This window comes from Zootoca vivipara, chromosome 6 (genome assembly GCF_963506605.1).
Source record: "Zootoca vivipara chromosome 6, rZooViv1.1, whole genome shotgun sequence".
Classification (NCBI taxonomy): Eukaryota; Metazoa; Chordata; class Lepidosauria; order Squamata; family Lacertidae; genus Zootoca; species Zootoca vivipara.
The window spans coordinates 92,158,249-92,176,574 of record NC_083281.1 but is presented as its reverse complement, the minus strand read 5'-3'; the positions used below and the strand labels follow the sequence as shown (position 1 = coordinate 92,176,574).

General features: G+C 43.8%; 1 protein-coding gene across 4 annotated transcripts in view; it reads left to right on the top strand.

Moving 5' to 3' along the window:
* GFPT1 (glutamine--fructose-6-phosphate transaminase 1) overlaps window positions 1–18,326 on the top strand; it is a 42,836-nt gene that overhangs the window by 17,333 nt on the left and 7,177 nt on the right. The window contains exons 6-17 of one of the 4 annotated variants that reach the window (XM_035118080.2): window positions 502–636; window positions 1,309–1,370; window positions 2,462–2,541; window positions 4,160–4,213; window positions 6,128–6,233; window positions 8,029–8,192; window positions 9,098–9,193; window positions 10,028–10,125; window positions 11,332–11,452; window positions 11,709–11,765; window positions 14,329–14,486; window positions 17,479–17,593. In XM_035118080.2, coding sequence (XP_034973971.1) covers window positions 502–636; window positions 1,309–1,370; window positions 2,462–2,541; window positions 4,160–4,213; window positions 6,128–6,233; window positions 8,029–8,192; window positions 9,098–9,193; window positions 10,028–10,125; window positions 11,332–11,452; window positions 11,709–11,765; window positions 14,329–14,486; window positions 17,479–17,593 — 1,246 coding nt within the window. The remainder of the gene's footprint in view (window positions 1–501; window positions 637–1,308; window positions 1,371–2,461; window positions 2,542–4,159; window positions 4,214–6,127; window positions 6,234–8,028; window positions 8,193–9,097; window positions 9,194–10,027; window positions 10,126–11,331; window positions 11,453–11,708; window positions 11,766–14,328; window positions 14,487–17,478; window positions 17,594–18,326) is intronic. The other 3 variants (XM_035118082.2, XM_035118083.2, XM_035118084.2) reach the window with 3 other exon arrangements.

Sequence of the window (18,326 nt, the reverse complement as noted above, 5' to 3'; positions counted from 1 at the left end):
GGTCGTGGGGTTATTAAGTTAATTGTTTACAATCATATGTGGCACTAGATATATTATCAGCTGCCCTAGAATGCTATTGTCGCTCTTCCCCTCCCTAACCAACAAAAATTGAATCCCGACCCATTCTGGCCTTTGAGAACTTTGCCATTGGGTTCCGTACTAGCTTGGCTGCATTGTGTGGTTAGCATCTGCTCTGCTTTCTGTAGGAGTGCAGCAGTGAGCTGGAACCGTGCCCATCAAGACATGGTTCTTTTGCTTCTGCATTCCTTTATCTATTCTATTTGATTCTTTCTCTGAGCAGGAGGACTTGAAATTAATGAATGAAAGTAGAGCAGTTGTAAGAAACAAGAGCAGCCTGTGCAATATTTTTAGAAAATATTATGGTTGCTATGATACAAAAATAGTGTAATAGATATTATTTTATCCAGCCCACATGTGCCATATTCCATATTTCCATTGTTTCGACTAACACAAGTCATACTTTTAAAATGTTTTTTTCAGGAAAGCAAAGGTTATGAATTTGAGTCTGAGACTGATACCGAGACAATTGCTAAACTTGTCAAGTACATGTATGACAACCGTGAAAGTGATGATATCAACTACAGCACATTGGTAGAAAGGGTCATCCAGCAGCTGGTAATTCTACATTTTTTCATAAAGTATTTATCACCCATAGGAGATAATATATAATTCTTATGTTTTGCCAGACCTTTTAATATGTTTCATGGTGAGGTTTCAGGAATTGCTTAGTCAATTGCTGATATAGAGCAGTCTGCTTTCTCTTACAGCCGCTTTAGTCAGCAGTGTAAGACATTCCTGCATTGCAGGGGGTTGGACTAGATGACCCTCTGGGTCCCTTCCAACTCTATGATTCTATGAAAAGCAAAGAGCAAATGAAAGAGCCAGGATCCTGTTTGCAACAGGAATGTTAGTTCATAGCTTTTACCAAACTAGATGTAAGTTAATTGACTAATTTAGAGAATATCCTGTGATTCTCAGACTAGGGATGATGATGTGGATGATGATGATGATGATGATGATGATGATAATGATAATAATAACCACTTGCTCATGGCTTCCTTAAAAGGTTGGCCTGCTTCTGCTGTTGGCTTTGATGATACTTTAGTAATTTTAGGTGGTTTCCCTGGTCAATCAGTATACTGTTTCTGAGACTTTTAAGCTGCAATGTATTGTAAGCTGCCTTGAAAGAGTTTTCTCCCAAAGGCTCCATATTAATATTTTAATTAAAAAATGTAAATGATGTTAACTGAAAAAGTAAAGTGTGTGTTTGTTTGTTTTTTCCACAAGGAAGGTGCATTTGCCCTTGTATTCAAAAGTGTTCACTATCCTGGTCAAGCAGTTGGAACCAGGTAAATACCGTCCCAGTACTGTAGTATGCTCTGTGTTTCTCTAGGCCAGTTTCATTATTTGTGCACCCACACCTCTTTTTGATAAGCTATCATAGATTTTAGTCAATTTTGAATTGGAGGAAATTCTGTTTGCCATATCTCTTATGCAACCCTGTGGTATAATATTCCCTGTTTTTCATGTTACCTGCTGATGCAAAAATATTATCTTAGAGAAATGACCCAGTTCTTTAATGCTATTTTCCTGCTATCCATGAAGTACCACAAACTGTTCAAAATTAGCAAAACAATCAACATCTTGACTGCGGTGACTGTTTGGATTTTCCAAGCTGAATCTGGGTAGTTAAAGTCATGTTTGCACGCATATCAGCTTTATAGCTTACTCCAAAGAATTGTGAGAATTGTAGTTTGTGAAGGGTCTGGAAGCCTCTTTTGAAAATTCCTTGCTTGCCTCACCCAGACCTGTAGTTCCTCTGGTTCCATTAGGTGAAAGAGGGACTTTAAAGGCAGTGATCTTGTTTGCACTTAACTGATCTCAGTGGTGCTGACTTTTGAGTAAGCATGTCAGGGATCAACATTTCAGGGATCAGGGATATTTTAAGATTTTGCACATTTCTGTCACATCTTTACAGTCTCAAAATTCAGGGTTCTGGAGAGGTTGACCCACAGATTGTGAACTATACATTCAGCTGGTATGGGATGCCTTTAACTACATTCTGTCTTGGCTTAAAAGCTGCCCAATTCTGAACTATATAGATCTTGAGTTAGTGCTGTTTGCCATTTTGAAGGCTGTAATTGAGATCACATTAGTGGGGTCCCCCCAATCTTTTTTGTTCTGTGAAATTGTTCTGTGTCCTGGTCTGACACAAACACACCACCCCAGGCCCATAACCCTATCCCTGCCCCCTCCTCACATGGTGCTTTGCTTGAACTTGCTATCTCCAAGGCCAAACTTTCTTCCCCTTGGTTATATCCTTCAGCTTGGCTGTGCTGACACTTAGCTAAGCTGCAAATGTGATCAGGCCCTTCAAAGGGAAGAATCGATGCAGAAACCAGTGTTTATTGGCCATGACAGCTGGATGTCTTGTTTTCAGGAGAGGAAGCCCGCTGATCATTGGAGTGCGGAGTGAGCACAAGCTTTCTACAGACCACATTCCAATACTGTACAGAACAGGTAAATATCACAGCTTGAAGAATTTCTCAACTCCCCTCCCCCTCCTTTTAATGCAAGTGTAGCAGAAATGAGAAGTTTGGTAAAGGGACCCCTGACCATTAGGTCCAGTCATGACCGACTCTGGGGTTGCGGCGCTCATCTCGCTCTATTGGCCAAGGGAGCCGGCGTACAGCTTCCAGGTCAAGTGGCCAGCATGACAAAGCCGCTTCTGGCGAACCAGAGCAGCACACGGAAACGCCATTTACCTTCCCGCCGGAGCGGTACCTATTTATCTACTTGCACTTTGATGTGCTTTCGAAATGCTAGGTTGGCAGGAGCTGGGACCGAGCAATAGGAGCTCACCCCGTCACGGGGATCCGAACCTCCAACCTTCTGATCGGCAAGCCCTAGGCTCTGTGGTTTAACCCACAGCGCCACCCGTACTATCTGCTAAATCAAAACCTTATGAATATGGAGATGAGATGCTATGGGAGACTTCTAAAAAGCAAACCCTATTGTGTACTGCATTCCTTAGCTGGATTTGGATTGTGGAAAGTACAGAAAAATCTAGTTCTGTTCTTATAATGTTTGATGTCATGGCTCTGGGTAGGTGGTGGGCTCTCCTTCATTGGAGGTTTTTAAGCAGAGTTTGGATGGCCATCTGTCAGGGATTCTTTAGGTGTGATTCCTGTGTTGCAGGGGGTTGGGCTAGATGGCTGGGGCCCTTCCAGCTCTACAGTTCTATGACCTGCTCTACAAACCTGTATTGGCTTTGTAACAGCTGAAGCATCCCTGTGGTGCTGTGAATCCTTGCTTAGAGATCCCACAAGGCCTCTTCTTCCCTGTAATGTTCCTAGGGATTTCTGGGCAGAGGGAAGGAATGATTGTTAAATCAATCCACCCTTAGATACACAGTGAGCGGCTTGGTAGTAAATGACTCCCCTCATTTTGCATAATATCACTATATACCTTGTGCACGTGGCACCTTAGCATTCTGGTATGAAGACTGGCCAGTATCTTCAGCTCTTCTTGTCCCCCAGCAGAACATCCCCTGTGGCTTTAGGAATCTATGCATTCCTTTTAACTGGATGGCAACTAATGCTACAGTCCTATAAGCTTGCCTGAGAATTCCGGTATCACCACAGGTTTATTGGCCCCTTCTTTATTTATTTTATTTGAATCTCACTTTTCAGCAAGCAGCCCAGGATAGTGCCTCTTGGAGGGCAGGTGACTGGATGAACACCATCTAGTTTGTGGCTCGGCAGGGGTTTGTAGCTGAGTATCCTCCCACTGTTCTGCTCCAAGTATCTCTATGCTGATGCTTCACCCCCCCATTTAGTCATGTTATGAAGGTTTATTGGAAGTATCTGTCCCGGGTGCAAATGCTAATGCAGGTATTCAAGTGGGACAATGGCTACAGGAGCCCTCTGCTGCTGCTGGAAAACAGCTTCATCTCAGCCCCATGGGACTGAAATTCGCAGGACTTAACACAGCTCAAAAAGCACCGTGTGAAACTGCACTTCCAAGCCAAAAGTCTGTCTTCTGCTTGTACCTAATTTTTATTTTAAGTTGACATTGCTGAAGTTTTTGTTGTTGTCAATGACACACTGAAGTGATTTTTTTCATATTACACTTTCAGCCACACAACCTATGGATCATTCTATTGATGGAATATCCATAAAAATGGAGGAAGGTGCCTGAGACATAATTATTCATTCTATGAGGAGTCCTGAGAATGAATTAAGACAATTACTTTCTCTTTAATGTGTAGCTGATTGCTTTCCATTTGAGAGGAGGGACCAGCTTCACAGGGTATAGTCTGCTACTCTGTTCATTTGAGCAGAACTTTTCATTTCTTAGCCTGCTTTTCTGGGTGCAGAAGTGCATACAGAAACGACGATCTTGGCTTTTGATTGTCAATATGTGTAACCTTGTTTGTTCAATGGAAAGTGATGGCAACATATTAAAGAGATGGCATTGGGGGCGGGAAATTCTGCATGCAAGAATCCTAATGGGGCTTTCCCACTTAACCAAAAGGGCTTCTGATCCCTCTCTCGCCTTCTCTGGTTTCTCTGCCTTCTGCTGATTTTGTTAATTTGAAACCAACATCCAGATTTGAGGTTGTCTGACTTAACTCGAACTGGCTTTTTTCTTTTTTAAGTCAGTATCAACATGAGAGCCATGTTTTAATTCTAAAAATTAGAATACATTTAACATTGGTGCTATCAAGTACTGATCTGAATACTAACAGTTTGCCAGTGGGTAGATAATCATGGTAAAAATGGGGGCAATGCTAGGAAAAATATGGTAGCAAATCCAGATGTACCTTTGCCTTTAAAGAGCTGCTTGTTCTGTGATTCACTGCTACTTTAAATCATTTGTGTGCAAATGTTCTTCACAGAACATGCCTATATTTTCAATAGCTCTGACTGTCAGGTGTCTTAAGGCTGCAATCCATCTTGTGTCCTATGAGAGCCAGTTCCATAGTTTTAACTAGACAGTACAGTACATACCGTACTAAAACTATGGAGCTCATTCCCACAGGATGCAGGGATGGCCAACAGTTTTGATGGCTTTAAAAGAACATTAGACAAATTCATGGAGGAGAGGCATATCAATAGCTACCAAGCCACAGTTGGTCCTTGGTATTTCTGACAATTGTGAGAGTCCTCCTGAATCAATACTTTTTCAGGTACAACATGCTTGACTCTAGAGCAGCCTGTTCAAAATACATTTTTCACTGCCCCAGTCCAAGTTCTCCTAATGCAAACTACTTCAGCTAGCTCAGTTGTCTTCAGAAAAGCTATTCTGGCTATGAGGTTTTGAGGATAGCAGCCCAACACCTGTATTAGCTGCCTGTCCAGGGCCCACGTTGAATTCAAGTTTAAGAACACCTGATTGTCTTAACACAAATGTCATCATTTCTTGTTTTTTCAATTGACAAACACAGAACTAATTCAAAAAGGCTTGGATGTTGTGCATGTGGAATTGCTTAGAAATTGGCTAGTTTATATCATGTTCTTAAGAAAAGCTAGACTGTCATTTTTACATGACAATCCCCACTCCACACCAAAAGGCTTTCAACTGTCTCACATCCTTCATCGAAGCTGAGAGCCAGTATGGTGTAGTGGTGAGTGTGTCTGACTAGGACCTGGGAGGTCAGGGTTTGAATCCTCACTCAGCCGAGAAGCTCACTGGATGACCTTGGACCAGTCTGCTTTCCAAGACCATTGTTGGGATAAAATGGTGATGCAGAGGAGAAGTCCGCCGGCCTCCCTGAGCTCTGTGGAGGAAAAGTAGGATATAAATGGAAGAAGTAAATAAATAAAATAAAATTGCACAAGGCTGACTCCCTGGGAAAACCTCCCGCACAGCTCCTGTTGAAATGAAAAGGCAGTGGCATTGGTCTTGACCACTTCCTTTCAATGGTGCTTCTGCAGGAAATATTCCCGTGGACTATGCCAGCAACCTTTAAGAAAGTGAAGCTTCATGTTGGTACTGTGACTTGGTGACTTGGGGTGAATTTTATCCTTTGAGGTGCCTTCGTTTGCTGTCAGTTGCTTTGTGCGCTCTTACGGCAGCTAACTGAACTCTCTTGCCTCCGCAGGCAAAGACAAGAAGGGGAGTTGCAGCCTTTCCCGGGTGGACAGCACTACCTGCCTCTTTCCTGTCGAGGAGAAAGCGGTGGAGTACTACTTTGCATCGGATGCGAGGTTTGTGGCCCCCGTGGAGTCAGCCGAAGTTGCCTTGTCCTTGGCTTCCCACAGCATGCACCAAGGAGGTGGTTGACTGCTAGGCTAATGCAGTCAGTGACAGGCCACCTCTCTTGGATGAAGCACCAGAGGGGAGAAGAGATAGTGACTGGCATTTGTGTGTCACTTTCAAGTAGCATGTGTGTTATATGTGGCATAAAATGTTTCCTGACTTGACCTGTTTTGTGGACACCTTCAGCACCTAGCGTATTTCCAGTAGAATGGAAAATGGGTGTGAATCTAGCAGCCCAGGTACTCTTGGTGTTGGAGCCTCTAAGGCAGGCTTCCTCAGCCTCGACCCTCCAGATGTTTTTGGCCTACAACACCCATGATCCCTAGCTAGCAGGACCAGTGGTCAGGGATGATGGGAATTGTAGGAAGCCTGCTGTAAGGCTTCTGATTATCCTAGAGCCAACAGGGTGTAGCTGATAGTCTGGGACCAGCTTGTTGATATTTTAAATGGCTATCCTGCCCTTCCTCCCAAAGGTGTCCAGGAGGGCTCATGACTTCACGGTTATGTGGGTGTTTGAAGCTTTTCAAGTGGCCTCAGGTCAATTGCTGTATCTTTGCCTAACGTGGTGAGGAACCATATACAGTGGTACCTCTACTTACGAATTTAATGCGGCCAGTAAAGCGAGGTGAGTGCCGCAACCCCAGAGTCATCCGTGACTGGACCTAACGGTCAGGGGTCCCTTTACCTTTTACCTCTTCAAAAGCAATGGGATATTTGGGTGTGTAGTTCTAGTCAGTCCAACTAAGTTCTACTCAGAGCAAAACCATTGAAACTAATGAACCTCAGTCACGTGCATTAACTTCAGTAGGTGAAACTATGCACAAAACTAGCATTGGATAAAAACCATGTTTTATGCAGGTTGTTCTGTTTTGGGGTACAAAACAACCCACAAAATGATTGCAGGGGTCTGTTGGAGCCCAGGTGAACATTTTGCTTTGATTTGACTTTCTTGACACAGGAGTTAACACTCTCAGGGTACAGACCTGCTACACTGATTTCTTATTTGTAATGTTCATTGGAGAGGGGGCACCTTTCATGCTATTTAGGTACATTAGACCCACTTCTTCTCTGAGCCCAATATTTAGCCTAGGCATCTTTTCTGTTTTCTTTTCAAGAGCTTACTGATAAATATCCAATGAGGAGTTCAAATTAACATTGTGGGGGGTCCAATTAGACCATGTTTTTGGAATGCACAGCCAATTAATCTATTTTCTTATGTTAAACAGGAATGATTTTGTGATCAATCATGATCTTTGTTTCTAGCTGGTCTTAAAAGGGCCTGTAAAAATGGAAAAGGGTTAAATAAATACAATAAAATTTGCATAAGAGCTGAAAAGTAGGTTACAGTGAAATGATAAAGTAAGGATGTTAAAAATGATCCAGTTAATATGTTAAGTTGTAGACCATTCATAGTTTTTTGGAGGGGAGGCTGTAGTTGTATTCCAATTCAGCATCGTATTTGTTATCAGCATCATCAGCATCATTATTAGTGGTATTTCAAAGTTTATATAAAAATACAGTAGGACCAGTCAGCTTAGCTCTTATCTCAAGACTGGTATATCTACTCTTGCAAACACTCTGGTTCTAATATGGTTTCATTACTGGATAACTGGAGTCCAATTGTTTTATAATGTGTCTATTCAGTGAATCTTACAAGTTATTTGCCCGTAAGCATAATAATCCAGATTCTTCTCCTTCTAGTTTCTATAGTTGGAAGTTGAACCATTCTCTACTCTTTTACAGTGCAGTTATTGAGCACACCAACAGAGTGATTTTTCTGGAGGATGATGATGTGGCAGCTGTTGTGGACGGCCGTCTCTCCATCCATCGAGTCAAGCGCACAGCGGCCGATCATCCTAGTCGCGCTGTCCAGACCCTACAAATGGAGCTCCAGCAGATTATGAAGGGTATGTCTGTGTTGGTAGTCAGAGCTTCCCAGTTTCAGAGCTGTGTTTGTGGGAGAGTGAGAAGATCCTTCCTGGAGGTTCACGGGGACACAGGCTACCTACCTGGAGGCTTACAATTTTTTTTTAAATGGCACAAAATGGGAAATAGGGAGGGAAGAAGAAAATCAAAACGAATGCCCTGCTTAACGAAATTTCTGCTTAACAAAAGGAATTTTCTAGTGGAGGTTGCCTCGCTAGACGAATTCGTTTTACGAAAAATTCGTCTAGCGAATCGCGGTTTCCCATAGGAATGCATTGAAATTCAATTAATGCGTTCCTATGGGCAAAAAAATTTTTTCAAAAAAAATTCAATGCGTTCCTATGGGATTCGCTAGACGATTTTTTTGTTATAAGAAAAGACCCGTGGAATGAATTAAATTCATCTAGCGAGGCACCACTGTAGTAATTTCTAAACAATTGTTCCTATCATGACCAGGTGGCACAGCTCCATCGGCTCTGCTGCTTCACAGTTGTAGTTTATACATAACTGAATTGGCTGTGTTTTATTCTTTTCTTTACATTTCCCAGGCAATGTTGTTTAGCCCATGTTCACTGTACTAAAATATTTATGTATAAGAAGTTGCAATAATAATAAAACACCACGTTCTGAAATAACGAAGAAGAAGAAAATATAAAGAATTTCTGCATCAGCAAAAAGTACAAAATTATATTAGGATGGCTGCTATCCTATACATACTAGTAAGCAGGACTTTTTTCAGCCAGAGCTCACCAGAACTCAGTTCCGACACCTCTCAGGTGGGCGCTATTGCCATCAGCCCCACTCTGTTGAGGTAGCTTTGTCAACAGAATAAAGATTGCAGTGTTGTTTCCATCCAGTCTACCTTTTGCTGCTGTTTTTTTTTAAGGTAACTTCAGTTCATTCATGCAGAAGGAAATTTTTGAACAACCAGAATCCGTTGTCAACACCATGAGAGGAAGAGTCAACTTTGATGACTACACAGGTAACTAAGTCAAAAGCATGTCAATTGTCTTTTGGTTTTTGAGGCGCTTTTGCTTAATAAAGTACTGCTGATCAAGGGGGGAGGGGGCACAACAGGATGGTCTGTATACAGAGAAGTTCTCTGCCCCTTTTGCCTTACGTAATGTAAGGATGATTAATACAATTGTAGAGTTGGAAGGGACCCCAAGGGTCATCTAGTCCAACCTCCTGCAATGCAGGGATCACAACTGAAGAATCCCTGACAGATGGCCACCCAACCTCTTTTCAAATACCTCTCATGAAGGAGAGTCCGCTACCTTCGGAGATAGTTCGTTCCACCATCAAACAGCTGAGGTAGAAGTTCTTCCACACTATTCCACATTTGCTTTCTGTTGGTTGCATTGTGACCGCTTTGCTGATGAGCAAGTTTCCCTTCTCCGCTGGGATGCTTAGTGGGACTGAGGGGGCTATGCTGCCACACTTGGTAATTGCCTTCTTCCTGCTTAGGAATGTGTCAAAGGAGATGACATTTGCTTGACCCTACTGGGTACTGTAGATCAGGCACCCCCAAACTGCGGCGCTCCAGATGTTTTGGCCTACAACTCCCATGACCCCTAGCTAACAGGACCAGTGGTCGGGGAAGATGGGAATTGTAGTCCAAAACATCTGGAGGGCCGAAGTTTGGGGATGCCTGCTGTAGATGATGAGAGAGAAAGCTCTGAAATTCCTCTAAATGGACAATATAATTCCTGAAGTCTTAGTTGAAATGTCTCTTATGTTTTTTCTTGAGGAGTAGTAGTAGTTGTTGTATTGGTCATGTTAAATACCTAAACCTTTGTGTCTACATTTATAATAGTGAATCTTGGGGGTTTGAAAGATCACATCAAGGAGATCCAAAGGTGTCGGCGTCTCATCCTAATTGGTTGCGGAACTAGCTACCATGCTGGAGTTGCAGTAAGTGGCTGACTTTGGGTTTTCCTTTTGAGTAGCATCTCAAACACATGGAACAAATTAGTAGTGCTGTGATCCTACGATGATGTCTGTCAAGCTATGGAGAGTGGGCGCTGATAGGAGGTGAATGTAGTTCTTTTATGGCTCCGTGTAACCGTGACCCATCCTTGTAGCATCATTACATTGGTCTGTTTGGTTCTGCAGATGGGAGCCATATCTTACTGAAATTACCTACTGGGTCATTAATTCTCAACTGGAGCATGGAAAGGCATACTCAGTAGAACACGTAGGAGACAACTCCTAGGGACTGACGTCCCTTCCTCCCTCCCCCAATAAAATTTTGGAGGGGGCTGGGCCCCTGCAAAGTTGATGGGCATTGGCATTCAAATGGTGCGCATGGGCTGTGTCATTGTGCGAGGCGGGGCTTACCTCCCCCCCCCAATATTTTATTCAAGTTGGTGCCTCTGGTAGAACATTTGGCATGTGGGAGTCTTACCAGAATTGGAAACTCACTCCAGTTCTGATGTAATAAATCACATTTTCTTTGAGGCCTGTATAGTCTATTTTGCCTATGAGAATGATGCCGACCTTGGACCCTCTTTTTGTTTCTTGCACTGAAATTGAAAAGCTAAAATGGCATCCCTTGTCCCTGCACGCTTTCTTTCTCTTTAAATGACACAAAGATGGAGACGAAATATATAAAAAAAATATAAAAATTGCCCAGTAGCACCTTAGAGACCAGCTAAGTTTGATCTTGGTAAAAGCTTTCGTGTGCACACACACTTCTTCAGATACAAAGGTGCACGCACACAAAATCTTATACATTGGAACCTCGAGTTGCAGACGTAATCCGTCCCGGACGGACGCCCACAACTTGAAGCGTTTGCATCCAGAAGCGCCGCATCTGTGCACACGACCCGTTCCGGTTCCTGCAGGTTGCTGCAGGACGCAACTTGAAAAGACGTAACCTGAAGCAGACACAACATGAGGTATGACTGTACCAAGAACAAACTTAGTTGGTCTCTAAGGTACTACTGGACCATTTTATTTTTATATTTATTTCAACTGCGTCAGACCAACACGGCTACCTACCTGAACAAAGATGGAGAGTGGGAGCAGAAAAAGTGTTCCCTCCGGAATCTGCTGCACTGCTTCATGGGCTGAGGAGTACGTGACTTCCCTCCTTTTTCTTTTTCTTTTCTTTACCAGACACGTCAAGTTCTGGAAGAATTGACTGAATTGCCTGTCATGGTAGAACTTGCCAGTGACTTTTTGGACAGGAACACTCCAGTCTTCAGAGACGATGTCTGCTTCTTCATCAGCCAGTCAGGTACGGATGGGTCTTTGGCCTGGGAGCAGTGCTGGGCAGGTGGCAGGCCAAACTGAGACCAGTAGGCTAGGGTCATGACCTTTGACCTGGCGTGCTACCGAGGAGGGAGGTTTAGAATCCTGTAGAGCCAGGAGCCACCAAGTCCAGTCAGGATTCTCCCTGTTGTAGCTCTTAGCACACGGTACTTCTTGGCCATTGCTCATACAAACAATGTGTGTTTCTGTTTGTTTGTTTGTTTGTTTGTTTGTTTTTTTAGAAGTAATGAGTTCGGCATGCTTAGAACCAGACATGTGCAAGTTATCCGGGGCAAAATGTAAGAGTTTCAAAACAAAGGACAAACTCTGTGTGAATGTAGTGAAATGCAGCCTGAATTTCATGCCTAAAGCTGAGCTTCAGATATAAGCTACAAATTAAATCACGTGGATACATGTTTATTCATTATGTGTTTGTGATATTCATCTCTATCCCGCCTTTTCCTCGGTCTGGGACTCAAGGTGTGTCTTACACAAATTAAAATGACACAGATAAAATGCAAAAAATGAAAATGGTTAAAAAGTAATTAAACTCTTAATAGAACTAAAACAATATTTTTATTTTTAAAAAATCAGGTGTATTACTGAAGGACCCTTACTACTTTACCAGAAAAGTAGTTTTGACTATTTATACCAGGGGTCAGCAAACTTTCTCAGCAGGGAGCCAGTCCACTGTCACTCAGACCTTGTGGGGGCCCGGACCATATTTTGAAAAAAAAGAAAAAAGGAACAAATTCGTATGCCCCACAAATAATCCAGAGATGCATTTTAAATAAAAGGACACGTTCTACTCATGTAAAAACACGCTGATTCCTGGTCCGTCCGCGGGCCGGATTTAGAAGGCGATTGAGCTGGATCTGGCCCCTGAGCTTTAGTTTGCCTACCCATGATTTATACTATAATATAGTATAAGTAAAAAGGGGCTAAATAGCCAAAACTTGTTAATAATCACTTCCAACACCACTGCTGCGTTGAAAATGAAATGTTACCGTTCAGATGAAATGGTTGAAGCCTGGGCACTTTAGTTTGCCAAATAAACTTGTTCTGTGGAATAAAAGCTAAAAACCAATTGTAGAATCTTCTGCCCTCCTGGACACAAGAGTCGTATTGGGTAGTCACAAACAGCAGATTCCTTGCAGGGTTTCCCATCCCTCTGGGGCAGCCTTCACCGACCGCTGCCCTCCAGATGATGTTGGACTGCAACTCCCAGCAGTCCCAGCCAACACAGCTGATGGGAGTTGTAGTCCAACAACATCTGGAGGCTCTTTTAGTTCACAGTGATTTCTTCCTTGGCCAGGGGAACTGCTAGAATATATTCTGAGTGTAGAAGGCGCCTCTTAGAATGCTCCCTGTTGACCATAGTGATAGTAGCCGGCCAAAGGAATGGTAGGCATTGGCAGTTGGCAGGCTGGGGATTTGACACCCTCTGCTGGTGATTTGCAGGCATGCCTATAATCTTCTTTGCCATGCACTTGGTATTCCTGTTGTTACAACGTTTTCAGTGTAATAATAAATAATGAATTCTCTAAATTCATAAGAAGTAGTTAGTAGTTTGAATTGCTTTATGAAAAGCAGCTGTAATTATGTCTTGTAGTTCAACTCCATACACATAACACACAGAGCCATCGAGACAGATCAGTCTAGATTTGCTTTAGTGCCAGTGGAATATATGAATGGTTCATTGGTAGGGAGATTTCTTTCCGGAATGTATTGCTAAAAGGATTTGGAATCCTGTAGATATTGTTGCCATTTCTCAAAGAAGCAGAGGTTGGCCACTGACTTAGCATTTGTCCAGTTTACCTACTTTACTCTTGCCTTTTGCATCATTCAAAAAAAAGTGTGCCATTTGGGTATTGTTTAAAATGAACAACACCCCCTCAGTTTGCCATCTTAACATCTGGCTGCTATTCTCATTGCAATATATTGTCCGGTTTATTTAGATATTTTATATCTTGCCTTTCTGCATCTGCGTATACTCCAGGCAGCTCACATAAAGGAACAACAACAAATTATAAAATCCAAACAAAATTTTAAAAAATTCCTTCCAGCAGCACCTTAGAGACCAACTAAGTTTGTCATTGGTATGAGCTTCCCTAGCTAGTACGTTGTTGTAATGCAGCTGCCTTCTGTCCATGTTGCTGAGCAATGAAGGGGAAGAGCTAGAGTTCTTCAGAGAGCATTGCTGCTTTGCTTAGGTCTGTGGTTTCTCGTCTATGGTGCCTATCTCCAGCAACAACAACAAAGTTAATGCAATTCTAGGCTACATCAACAGAAGTTGAGTGTCCAAATCAAGGGAAGTAATAATAAAGCACTATTCTGCCTTGATCATACCCAACCTGGAGTCCTGTGTCTAGTTCTGGACACCACAGTTTAAGAAGGATAATGAAAGCTGGAAGGGAGTGCAGAGGATGAGCAAAATGATAAGGGTCTGGAAACCAAGCCTAATGAGGGACAATTGAGGGAATTAGGTATGTTTAGCGTAGAGAAGGTTGAGAGGTGATAGGATAGCCACCTTCAAATATCTGAAGGACATAAAAGGTGGAGGAAGCTTGGTTTCTGTTGCTCCAGAGGGTCGGATCTGAAGCAGTAAATTCAAATGACAAGAAAGGAGATTCTGATTAAACATCAGGAATGACTTTTTGATGGCAAGAACTATTGGACAGTGGAACAGTCTCCCCTGGAGGGTGGTGGACCTTCATTAGGGGTTTTTAAGCACAGGTCAGATGGCCATTAATCAGGGATTCTTTAGCTGTGATTGCTGCATTGCAGGGGGTTGGGCTAGAATGATTCTATGGCCTCCAGGTCAAGCATTTTCTGACTCTGATGGTGTCTGTCTCTCTGCAGGTGAGACAGCAGACACTCTGATGGCCCTACGGTACTGCAAGGAGAGAGGAGCCCTGACTGTAGGAATCACAAATACTGTGGGGAGCTCCATATCTCGCGAGACAGACTGCGGGGTTCACATCAATGCTGGACCAGAGATTGGGGTTGCCAGCACAAAGGTAAGGGTTCCTCACTCACACTTGGCACCAATAAAGCTCAGTTGAGTCACGTAGATTTGCCTATCTTGTAATACATGCATCTGTTCTGAATCCTATGCTGCAATGCAGGGGGGTGGACTAGATGACCCTCAGGATCCCTTCCAACTCTACAGTTCTGTGATTTCTCAAGGAAGGGCTGAGGGAGCAGGGGCAGGCATAGGGGTTCTTTCCCAGTTCTACTACACTGTGCAGAGGGTGTTTAAAAATACCCACATTTTGAATAGTTTCCTCCAGGTTGCGTTACGTTGAAAGAGGCATAACTTCTTAAAGAAATCCTCATTTGAAGTGCAGGCACACACTGCACTTTGGACTGGTTTTTAAATTGCACTGGATAATTTTTAAGAAATCAAGACAAATGATAAAGGCTTAGATGGAGAAGGTGGTTTTTTTAAAAAAATAATAATCCCCAACTGATGCAAATATTAGTCTGATCTGTTTGTTATGGTGCATTCTTAAAGCCTTGGAAGATAACCAAGCTTTCGCTTTGTGGTATGGGTTTGAGATTAGGGGTTTGTTGCAAGCTACAGGAAAGGGAAATGTAGACGGCATAAATGTTAGGTAATCTCTCGGTGTATATCAATTTCATGTGCATGTATAACTCAACTACTTTTTGTATTAAATTATTCTTTAAAGCTTACTAAAAACATACCATTAACACCCAAATGTTGGAAGAGTCTTTGAGCAGTGAATAAGGCAAGATCCCATGTGATGGGGAGCTCCTCTTCCTATCTCAGTAGATTCCCACCAGGGCATAACTACATCTCCTCCCTGCTGCCTTGAGTTGCTTTTCATGGTTTGTTGTGTGAGCTGCTGCTGCTGCAGCTGGCCATTCTGCACTCTCCCCCCTCCCTTCCGCAGACCTCCAGGCTGTAGATCCCCTTAAGAACACCCTTAAGAGCCTTCTGAATCAGGCCAATGGCCCTCCTAGTCCAGCATCCTATTCTCACAGTGGCCAGCCAGATGCCTGTGGGAAACTCGCATGCAGGATCTGAGCACAAGAACAACTCTCCCCTCCTGTGGTTTCCAGCAACTGGTATTCCAAAGCATTGCTGCCTCCAACTGTGGAGGCAGAGCAGTGCCATCCTGGCTTGTAGCCATCAATAGCCGTCCCCTCCCTTTGTCTGGCTCTCTTTTAAAGCCATCTGGGTTGGGGGCCATCACTGCCTCCCATGGGAGCAAGTTCTGTAGTTTAGCTCTACGTGCTGCATAAAGTAGTACTTTCTTTTATCTGTCCTGAATCCTCCAACACCCTTCCCCAGGGGGTGGGGTGGGGGGTGTCAAAGAGGGTCCCTAGCAAATATTTCAAGGTGATCAAGCTGCTTCTTTTTCCCCTTAAGATTTTTAAAAATGTGTTTAACAAAGAACAAGCCTTGGCCAAGATTTGTATGCTAAGGTGCCTGCTGCTTTTTCGTGGGGAACGTGCTGCAATATTACATGAGCTGAGAGGGTATTGTTTGCAGCTGACAGTCCAGCTCATTTTTAGGCTGCATTGGCAGTTTTGAAAATATTGGTGCTCCTTTCCACGGAGCCAGTGAAGAACTTCAGAATCTGTTTTCTTAGGCTGTTCTTGGCTGCTCCAGAGACCCAGGTAAGGAGCCCCTGTTCTGGCCCAGGGGCACTGGAGCCTGGGGTAACCCATGGCAATGAGAGGGGAGAGTGCCACTGGACCAGATAGCTGGCGAGGATCAATGGTTCCTAGCCACCATGGCTATGTTCTGCCTCCACTGCTGGAAACTGCAGGAGGGGAATGTACTTGCTTTCCACTATTTTGCTACCGTGAGAACAAAATTCTGGACAAGTTGGGAAGTTTTTAATTGGGTGGGGTGATGGTCACCCAGACCTTCCTGGTCCAAGCACAGCACTCTGTCCTCAGCATCTGGCTGCCCAGGTCTAGGAGGGGTATAAACCTGTATTTTTGTGTCACGGGCGCTATTTTGTCCTGCTTATGCTCTTGAGCTTGTTGGCGGCATCCCAAGTAGAGCAGATGTTACACATTACATTCTCCCCCCGTCCCCATTTAAGGCTGCATTTCTGGAATATGCAATCACCGTTTAGGGTAAAGAATCGAAGTTAACTCTGACAATGCTTTCTGGGGGAAACTACTGATACACTGAGAAGGTGGAAGTTGTCAGACAATGGCAATCCTTTTTCAAGTTGCAGTGGTGGAACCTCCAAATTAGAGTCAATACTTAGGAGTCAATAGAAAGTAGCTCCTCTAGATTAATAACAGTTTGAAATCAGTGCTTTCCCCTACATCTTGCCATCTAGTGCCCCCCACTGGTCTCTAGAAATAAGGTTCTCCCAAACAGGGATTTGGATTTCAGGCTGGGCTCCCTCCAACACAGACACACACATTTCCTCCTCAGAGTTAGCCTTTCTCTGCATTGAGCATACCCAAGTTCTCATCCTGCTCTGAGTCGCTGGGTTGGGCCTGTTGTTTTCTCTCTAATCAGGCTAGAAGGAAAAAAAACAGAAGATTGCAGGGCCTGCCCCCTTTCTGTCAGCCTTTAGACAGAATTCAGGGGTATTGACTGGCTCCCCCTGCCCCCCCCCAACACTTTCCTGCCTAAGGATGTGAAGATATACGAGTGCGAGTTGTGCCTTGGGTGCAGGATCTTTGCCTCTGCCCAGGCATGAACAGCAAAATTACAGAGCCTCCAGCTGTAAGGACTGGCCACACACTCAGCTGCTCCCTTCTTCTTACTCTCCAGGTTAGCTAGGATAATTGTTGTCGTCAGGTCAGGTACGTTTGGAATTGGTCTCCTTTTTCTCATTGGAAGAACCAATTCTTTCTGGTGCTTAGGGGCTGGGCTGGGTTTGTGCCAGGATCAAGTGGGCACTTTTATCCCAGCAGTACCCTCCTGAGCTGCTTTCAGGTGTGATTTTTGGACAGCTTGCAGCATCTTTGCAAACCTGGCAAGCATATGCACAGTGATGTCCTCTCTTTCCGCAGGCCTACACAAGCCAATTTGTGTCGCTAGTGATGTTTGCGCTCATGATGTGCGATGACCGGATCTCCATGCAAGAAAGACGGAAAGAAATCATGCGAGGCCTCAAGTTATTGCCAGGTGTGTACAGGCGCTCTGTGGCGTCATGACAAAATGTAATACTTTGAAGGATTCTACAGCAAGGCGAGGATCGATTTGATGAGGGAAGAGGGACCTCTCATTTGCTTCCTGGTTTTGTGAGAAGCTGGGAGATTTGAAGCAGCAAGGATCTCATCCAGATTAGGTCCCTCACTGCCACATAGCCTGCATGGAGCTGCCTCTGAAGCTCTGATGCTCCATTCTTGGTTAATCCACACTAGCTACCAATCCATTTTTAGACATAGTTCAAAGTCCTGGTTATTAAACAGTTTTGGAGTAGGACCTTTGACGGGCTGCCGCCTGCTGCATGAGCCTGTTTGTCTGCTGCACTCTTGCCTAGAGGCCTTCCTCTGCAACCTGCTGTCATCAGAAGTCTGGGCTGGCTTGAGTGGCAGGGCCTTTTTGGTTCTGGCACCCAGATTCTGGACCTCAGGAAAGCCTAGTTAGAATCATAGAATTGCAGAGGTGGAAGGGACCCTGAGGGTCATCTAGTCAAACTCCCTGCAATACAGGAATAGGCAGCTGCAACCTTGACATTGTCAGCCCCACACTCTAACCAGCTGAGCCCCTTTCTTCGTGGTGACTGGTGCTCTCTCTCTCTTTTGCCAAGCTTTTGGTTGTGGTTTTTTGCTCATTTTTCATCTTACTGTTTTGATTATATTTTAATTAATGACATTTGCCACTTTGGGGGGGGGGCTAAAGATGGTTTTATAAA